We start from the raw sequence: 8,998 nt of genomic DNA on the forward strand, positions 1-8,998 counted from the left end.
ATTAAAAAGTATATTTAATTAAGTAAAACGTGTTGTCTATATTTAAAGTCGCGCATTTTGATGTGACGTCACATCTATCAAACCCGCCCCCCCCCATCGTCACACATCGTCACAAATGTCTGACCCCCCCCCCCTCTCCTAGTGCGTGACGTCACGTATGAACGACCCCTAAGTCGACACCGCTTTTGCTTCGGTGAAAACTCGGGGGCAGCCCCAATCGGGTCACACTCACTGCCGTCCGACGCAGACCCCGCGTCCACGCGGCAGCCAGAAGCCCCGCGGCGGCCATGGGGGAGAAACGCCGCGGGGAGGAGACGCGTGAGGCCGGCGGGGGGACGGGACGAGGACCCCAATCCGAAGCAGAGAGGGTCAGGAGCCGGGTTCGGCACATCCAAATTCACAACAACACCCTCCCCCCCACCCACGATTCGATTAACCGTCGATTAAAAAAATCACGATTCGATTCCCACGTACTTGGGTGCGTCAATTCGATTCCAACTTCACGGGTTTAGATTCCGGCCCGCTTGGTTGGGCCGTGGATCGATTCCGTCGACTAAGTTCTCAGTGTTTCGCGATTCGATTTTGTTTTGTTTTCAAGATGGGCGTGAACTCGACGGCCATCTTACGTGGGGGCGGTGCACGCGCAACGTTCGCGGGACAGACGGTTTAGTAACGGTAACCAAACAGCAACAACAACAACACAACTCGGCACGTTCGTCAATAACAACACCGTGACCTTCAAATGAAATGTATACATTTGGCGACGTTTCGGGCAATACCCTTAGAGGGGGGTTGGGGGTGAGGCTAGAAAGATAATTCAAGATTTGGAGAGTGTACTTCACGCCAGAATCTGAAGTAAATTGTTGAACAAATGTCAATGGGGGAGGAAGCGGCTGTCCCCTAGCAAGATGGCTGCTCTCTTCCTCTAGCAAGATGGCGGCGCCCCGCCCCCCTCCCTCCTCAACGGTTTCCGTGTCACGTGGCCATCGCAGCATGGCGGCGCCCATGAGCGACGGCATGGCCCGCTGATTTGCACTGCCCGCGCCAGTTTTTCACCATCGGCAACAGCAGCAGCGGCGGAGGTTTATCTCTCCACTGCTGGATGAAGACCTCTTCCCTTCCTCCTCCCCCCCCCCCACGCCGTTGCCGTCCGTCACAGCAGAGTGATTGCTACGATCGCGTCCGCACAAGAAACCGACCGTCGCCGCATCTCGGCGGGCCTGTGTCGGCCTTCGTCTTGAGCGCGTGCTCTCGCCCTACTCTTGTGGCGGCCAAATCCACGCTTCATTTCAGCCGCCGTTGACGTTCGCTCTTCGTAGCGTTCTCCTCCTGCCTCGCGCGGTGCAAGCATGGGGAGGTACAAGGACAGAAGCGTCGACACGTCCCACAGCGGACCCAAGAAGGACATCATAAACAAGTGAGTGGGGCGACATGGTGGTGGTGGTGGTGGTGCCGGAGTATTTTTTATACCAGTTTAGGGGGGGCCCTAAGCATCATTTGGGGGGGGGGTCCTCTGAAAGCGTTTGGGTCCGCAGCGGTCCCAGGACCCCCTCCCCCGTGCAATATTACATTGTCCAATTTCATACTGGCCCCTGCCGTACGAATGTGGAATTGCCTACATACAGGTTTTTTTGGGTTAGATCGCGTAAATATATAAATGTGTCGTTAAACCCGCCACCACCCGACACAGCCAACTAGTAAGGGTTGTCACGTAAACAGAATGTGCCAATTCGTCACTAGTACAGCACACTGGTGTGTTGGAGAGCAAAGACACGACATTTACAACCTGAGTACGACGTTTCGCCAGTAATTACAACTCGCTTCATCAGGCGACAGACAGATTTGTGGAGAAGTCCTCGTCCTGTTTCGTTCCTTAAATAGAGAGGTAGCTGTGATGTGGAAATTGCCTCCATTTATCCGGGGCCAACAGTAAAATGCCAGGTGGAGCGATGATGCAGTCGTTATCGCACTGCGCCATGAACCTGGTTCACATGCGTTCGCTTCCCAGTAAACGGCTAACGCGGGTGGCTAATGATGTCTAAACCGGTCTAGGTCACCCCGTTCCCCAACCCGCACGGACCCGCGTGGTGAAATATGGTCGACAACAACTCCCCATAACTGAAAAACGTGGGGAGGCCCTTTATCCGGCAGTGAATGAACAAATTGTGAATTATTATTATTAAGCGACAACATGTCTCCCGATTTAAGCTGATAATATGATCTCAGGTTATTGTGTATGAAGATTATGGGTAAGTGACCCATCTGCATCCGTCGGTGAAGAATCTCCAATGTTACTGCCGCTGATTATGATGGTGGTGATGAATGTCCCAAACCCACGCTGCCCTTGATGAATTTAACGATGGTAATGATTCGGGTGGTGGTTATGACGTCGGCTTTATCATCAATCGGCAAGAGCGGTGGATAATTATTCAATGCAGGCAGTCCCCAACTTATAAACGCCCAACTTATGCGCATCAACACTTATGAACGAACTTCCATAATGTATTCTTTTTTAATTAACCATCCGACTTGCGAACTGAACCGCGGAACTATTTACAGTGCTACGTGCAAATGTGCAATGTTTAACAATTGCTTCCCTGTTTTTTTGTTGAACCTTAACACACTTTGTAACACTGACTGTGCATTTAAATACATTATTGTGTTCCAACTTACGGGTTTCCGGAACGATTAGCATGGTTGGCTATGTACGGTGCGAAAGAAGATCAACACACACACAACCCATTCTTAAGTCGGGGACTGCCCGTATATCTGTGCGGAGATTTTGAGCAGTCTCCTCACGAGCGTGGTGAGTTTTCTCCGGGTACTACAGTTCCCTCCCACGTTAAATCAAACAGTTATTAATTGAATCGGCCAAACATCCCAATTGTAGCAGGACCGTCCTGAAAACAATGGTGTTTCGGAGGAAAAAGCATACACGTGTGATCTTTCTTCCTCCCTCCGTGTTCTGTAAATCCTCGCGATCGACCGCGGTGAAGCAGGGGCGGTTGCGGGAAGAAGACGCGGGCCCCGCGCTTCGTGGACGAGCAGGGCATCCCCGCAAAGCTGCGGGAGATCATGGAGAACCAGAGGCGCATGAAGGACAAGCGACACAACCGCAACAAACATGGTGAGAACCCCCCCCCCCCTCGCCTTGAATATTCCCCCCTTGCGCCGGCCGCTGGGTTTTCTCGGCAGGGCTGCCGCGATCAGGCAGTAGATTCTCGGCCGTCAAAATGGAAGTGTTGAGAAGACCCGGTGTCAATCCCATTCGTCCTAAACTACGGACATATCCTAGATTTGAAGTGTTTGTGACTGCAAGGATTCATACTCTATGGTTTTTCGGTAAAGTTACCGAAAAAACCAAAGAGTACGGACACATCGTAGCGGAGGAGGAATAGGAACCGTTGTGATAAGTGTCGTCACCGCATGCTCGGTGTGCCGCCCCCCTCCCTGTGCAGACCCCTAGCACAGCTGGACCACGGGGTGGCATTCAAACTTGGACAGAATATTCCAACGGTCGCCAATGCAAGTAGATACAAATGTGTTGATCGTTAAGCCTGTTCCAGTGTTTTCTTGACACGCAGGGCATGCTGGGTTGGCTATTAAGCTTCGCCACAGAACGGTTTAGTTTGGTGTTGTGGCCATTTCCGCTAATTAGGAAAAACTCAGTCCAAAGTGTGACTAAAAACTAACGATACAGAAGGTCTGTCATTGTGAAGGTAATTATCTGTAGCGTTTATGAATTTTGCTTAGTTATTTAGGGAGCAAGTCGACGGTTTGATGCATACACGGAAGTGAATGCATCATCGCCATCCCAGCGTGGATGAAAATAAGTCCATTGGTTCAAGTGCGTACGACCACGTGGTGTTTCCTGAGCATTTCTTCGTTATCCGTAAGGGTAAAAATTGTATTTATCTACGAATGACAGAACTCGTAATTGGTTTGTCCATTGCACTCAAGTAGAAGAAAAGTCTCATCATCATCAGTCTGTCAATGACTCACATCTTTAAAAGAGCATCTGATATCGTGTAACTGTCAAAGTCGTCTGAACTTTTTCCCTTAAAAATCCGAATCGAGTAATTTGCAAGGCCTCTCTAACGATGAGTGGCAGGGCTCGCTAACGAGATGGGGGGCAGCGGAGGCAGGCGGGGTGGGGGGCATAATTTGATTAACGTTCTAAATACTTGGCAGTGAATGGTAGTTGGATGGGCTGAGGTTTCAGTCGTTTGGGACTGCGTGGTCGGGCGATGATTTCCTTGCCGTGGCTCGATGGCACGGAGCTTTAATCTCGGCAGTAATGATTTTATTACCGCGTGATTAGAGAAGGCAGCGTTACCCGATCAGCCTTGCCCGCTGATGTGGCTGAAGGTCTCATTGATGTGCCGCGTCTGTCCTTTTCGCGTGGTAATTTCTCCCCCCAATTTTATCCCGATTTTGTCGCGAGTCAGAGCAGCATCCACTCGGATCTCTCGCAGAGCCGCGCGACCCGACGTCTTAAAGAACGGCCCGCGGAAGCAAGCTAATATCACAAACCTAATCTCTTGAGATCGGTTCAAGTGACCTCTGAACCACACAATAGAGGGCACCGATTTCCCCGCTCGCCGTGCACTTTCCCGCTTCGTGATTTTCCTGGCAATTACCTACACGAGCGCCTGAAAGCTACGTCCAAAACGGTGTTAACCGCCCTCCTGCATGAATCCCCATTGCACCGAACCGCACGGTACAGCACCGACTGCCCTCTTTGGGCACTCCGCGGAGTGGGCGATCGCTGTCGTGCCGCGGAGCTCTCCCACGCGCTTCCGGTCCGTGCCGTTCCCGCGCGGTCACCGACCGCCCGCCGTCGCCAACGCCGCCTTTTCGTGTTGCACGCAGACGCCCGCGTGGGCCTCATGGGGACGCACGTGGAGGCTGGCGCGCAGCCGACCCGGGGCACGGCCGTCACGGGGGAGCCGGCCGTGCCGCGCTTCCGCCGGCGCCGGGGAGAGTCGGAGAGCACCTTCGTGTGGCGCATGAACTGTGCCGCCGAGCAGGTGAGGGATGCGGGTGGGGTGGGGGGGCCTTGGGGGGGGATGGGGTTTTGTGAAATGTCGGTCACAGTTCCTATGATCACTGTTACATTGCTGATGGCTTTATTTTGGTGATTTCGAAAAGTTTTTCTGTTTGGCCATGTTTGTTTGTTGTAGTACGGAGTTTGAATGATGGCTTTAATCTAAGTTGTCTTGTGGTTGTTGTTGTTTGACTTGCATCCCACTGGGATTTTTGCACAGCGTTGGTGTACGGTGCTTTTTTTTTCTGGAAGACTTTGCAGTTTTTCTCCTGGATTTTTATGTTTGCGCATAGTCACTTTAAGATGTTTTCTTGTTCATGTTTTTTTGTTTGTTGCGGTTGCACCCGATTCAAGAGCCGAATGGCTCACAGGGCTACACCTAATAAATTAAACTGAAAACTGAATGGGGAGCAGGGGTTGTGCTAGGCATCTGCACATGTGCGGGCGTGGGGCTGACCCCCCGTCCTCCCTCGTGGGCCGTGCCAGCCTTCATAGGTGCTCGCTAGCAGCACTTGCCCCAACAGTCTGTCAAGGCTATACGGGGATCTTTGTTTTGTGTCGAGCAGTAGGTGCGAGCGTCGAGCGGATGCGAGGCTGTTGCCGTGTGGTGTGCAGTGTAAGTGAGGGGCGTGCGGCGTGTCATGGATGGGCGAGTGCCGCCGTGTGTGTGCGTGGTGATGGCCGTGTCGGTGAGCGCCGTGTACGTTTGGCGTGTGCGTTGCGCAGGTGAGGGACGTGTGCCGGGCCATGCCGGACCGCCAGCCGGAGGTGAACGTGAAGATGGACAAGCGTGGACGCGTGGTGGAGGGGGGTGGCGGGTCAGGCTCGGGGGGAGGGGACGAGGGCGTCAAGATCTCGGTCAAGTCAGAGGCTAAGCTCAGGTCAGCGCGTTGCGTGCGTCCGTGCACATCTGCGTTTGTGTGCGCGTGAGTTACGTCCGCTTTGTTGAAAAAAATATATTTCCCCGCACGTATAAGTAACGCGCGCTCTTGTCGGCGTCGCAGGTACAACCAGAAGAAGCTCGGCAAGTTCGTTAACAAGCGCCGGAAAAAACAAGAGAAGCTGCAAGAGATGGCGAAGTACACAGGTGCCGATCGTTTTGTAGATACCCCACTGAAATAGCACGTGAACACTATTACAAGGAAAACAACATCTTATTTTCAAAGCTTTGACGCGTTTCCCGCCGTACGTCAATAACACCGTGTGGCACGGATGGCTCCCGAAATCAATCACACGCAGCACATGAGCCGCTGCGGGTAGAAACCAGCGGGGTATCTGTCAACGGATCGCCCTGTATTGCCGCGCCGTTCCCGGCAGTGGGAGTCTTGAGCCTTGGGCGGCCGTGTCGTCGTTTGCAGATCCCGTCCGGTTTGGGGAGGTCGTCATGGAGCCTCCGAGTCTCACGGCCAAACCACGGAAGTGTCCGGCCCAGAGCAAGGTAGCGCACATGCGCACGCACGCACGGACACGCACGCACGCAACGTTATTTCGCACAACGCATCCGACGACTGTCGCGCACCTGATTTTCTGCGACCCTGCGGTCTCGCCGTCCCGCATGAGCCGCAGGTGTAAACCAATCGACCTTCAACCGACGACGGATCGATGCGCGTCGCCACCGACGCCACCGGCGCTTTCCCTGTGGCGCGTTTCCATAACGAGCGCCGACCCTCAACCCACCCCCCCCCTCCCCTCCAGGCTGGCGAGAAAAAGCTGCTGTTGCGGTCACTGATGGTCCCCACGGAGGGGCCCAGCGGCGCGAGCGGCTCGGGCGGCGCGGGCGGCGCAGGCGGCGCTGGTGGGACGGTGGCACCCAAGCCCTCCATGGCCCGCCAGCGCATCGTGGAGGAGGAGCGGGAGCGAGTGGTGCGCGCTTACCGCCACCTGAAAGCGCAGAAGGAGGCGGGCCGCGGGCCGCAGCACGCGGTGACGCGCGCTGACCTCTGGCGGCCTCTCGTGGCCCTGCACGCGGTGACGCGCGCTGACCTCTGGCGGCCTCTCGTGGCCCTGCACGCGGTGACGCGCGCTGACCTCTGGCGGCCTCTCGTGGCCCTGCACGTGGTGACGCGCGCTGACCTCTGGCGGCCTCTCGTGGCCCTGCACGCGGTGACGCGCGCTGACCTCTGGCGGCCTCTCGTGGCCGTGTCGGGGGTGGGGGGGGGGAGGGGTCGCCGGACGGGAGCATGAGAATGACCCCCACCCACCCCTACGATGCTCCGTGGGAAGGTGTTTATTTATTTTATGTTTATAAACGCCACGATCGGGATTTGAACGCGTTGGGGTGTTAACACCTGGGGCGATTCGTCGTTGGGAGATTTCAAGTTGGGGATGGAGCTGCAGGGGTCAGAGCCACCGTTGAGGGTCCCAGGTTTGAGCCCGGGTTTCGGCCGCCCCATGGTGTTCAACTGGGTTCCTGTGTGTCGCGAGGTGGAGAGTCCTCAGCCTGGTCACCAATAAATGCACAAAAATCCCCACCGCGTTTAACCTTGTGTTCAGGCTCATGGCGTTAACCACAATTCCTAACGAGCCTGGCAGTTTGGCGATTGTCACGATTCACAGTCTCGTTCATGTCGTTTCTGTTTTTCATGCTGTTTTGACTGAAATTTAAAGCGGCAATGCCTCAGTTCTGTAGGAGCGTTGCACTTTTGAATCTCGATTGAAAACTAATTTCTTTAGAATTGCTTTTAAAGATGAGCACGGTTGGCTACGTACGGTGCGAAAGAAGTTCACCACATACACACGTAGGGTCACGAAAACCTTTGTACAGATGACCAAATGTAAGTGAAATTATTGTGTAAAGTTGAGTTGCTGTTAGGAACTTGTACTCTAGAAAACCGACCACATTGAGCAAAGGGTGGCGACAAAAACCAGCGCTAAATGGATAAGCGCCTTTTCGGCCGAGGCAAAGACACCATAGTCGACATCGCCTCCTAGTGCAGCTTGGGCATCGTTATTACAAATGAGTAAGTACGTCCGAGAACACGCGCACGTTGGGAAGCGTTACGGAATCCGTGCGTATGCAATGATTCTGTTCCTCCGTTTCGCTCTCGTTTGTCCGATCTCGTTCGCTCCGTTCGTCTAAACGTGACGCAGGCGACGAACGATAAAACAGTCTTTTTCTCTCACCAGATCTCACGCGTACTTTGTGGGTGCCTTGAGAAGTAACAAATTGAAGAATCCTTCTGTGTCGTTAGAACGAACACCCCCCCCCCCCCCCCCCCGAGTTATTCCATGCAGACTCGTTACATGCACGGCTTTGGTACGTACAAACAACCTTTGGCAGTCCACTGCTGTATGAAGCAGCAGTGTTAGCAGTTCAAGTTGGGAATTTTTCTCATTTGTATTTCACCTTTATTTGACCAGCTATAACAACCATTGAGTCAACAAAAAGAAATCGCCACACTACGAAATGGTGCAATACAAAATATTAAAATAACGTAAAAAAATTCACGTTTATTCTGTTTTATCTCCCAGGTCCCTAGTTACCTTCATCGGTCCCTTAAGGGCTTTCAAAACTAAAGCTTGTCAGCGGCAGTCATTAATGAAAACTGGGGGCGGGTGTTCGGTCATCGACCTTGTTCTGGTCACGAAATCAAGCCCGGGTCGCCGGGTTGCGCGGCGAACCGCGACGCTGTCAACGCGGCGCGCGCGACAGCCGCGAGACTGACTGATCAATCGCCGCTGACGTTGACCCCGGCAGGGAGTTGAACTCGGCTCGCCGAGTTTTGTAGCACGGTGGGTATGAACAGAGCACCTCGCCAGGCCGCCTTTGTCTTCCCAGCGCTGGTGTTTTAAACAGCTCCTTTCGGGTCGAGTTGACCACGTGCCAACTCGGCGCCACCAGCGTTGGGGGGGAAACGAAAGCTTCCAAACGCCGCTTTGGCGTTGAGGAGGAGAGTGGGGCGTGCGCTGACCAGTCCGGGTTGGCGGTGTCGGGCAAGGAGCAAGGAGACC

General features: G+C 54.1%; 1 protein-coding gene across 2 annotated transcripts; it reads left to right on the forward strand.

Moving 5' to 3' along the window:
* Positions 1-213: 213 nt before the first annotated feature.
* Positions 214-8,169, forward strand: LOC144726399 (coiled-coil domain-containing protein 137-like). 2 transcript variants are annotated; one of them, XM_078605081.1, is made up of 7 exons: positions 214-1,417; positions 2,997-3,127; positions 4,873-5,030; positions 5,774-5,928; positions 6,052-6,134; positions 6,406-6,485; positions 6,743-8,169. In XM_078605081.1, the coding sequence occupies exons 1-7, from the start codon at positions 1,350-1,352 to the stop codon at positions 7,229-7,231; spliced, it is 1,164 nt and encodes a 387-aa protein (XP_078461207.1). In that variant the 5' UTR covers positions 214-1,349; the 3' UTR covers positions 7,232-8,169. The 2 variants fall into 2 exon arrangements, with proteins under 2 accessions (XP_078461207.1, XP_078461208.1); XM_078605082.1 differs by having other exon boundaries at positions 216-1,417; positions 3,000-3,127.
* Positions 8,170-8,998: the final 829 nt, after the last annotated feature.

The sequence above is a fragment of the Lampetra planeri genome, chromosome 23, assembly GCF_965212315.1.
Source record: "Lampetra planeri chromosome 23, kcLamPlan1.2.h2, whole genome shotgun sequence".
Taxonomy (NCBI): Eukaryota; Metazoa; Chordata; class Hyperoartia; order Petromyzontiformes; family Petromyzontidae; genus Lampetra; species Lampetra planeri.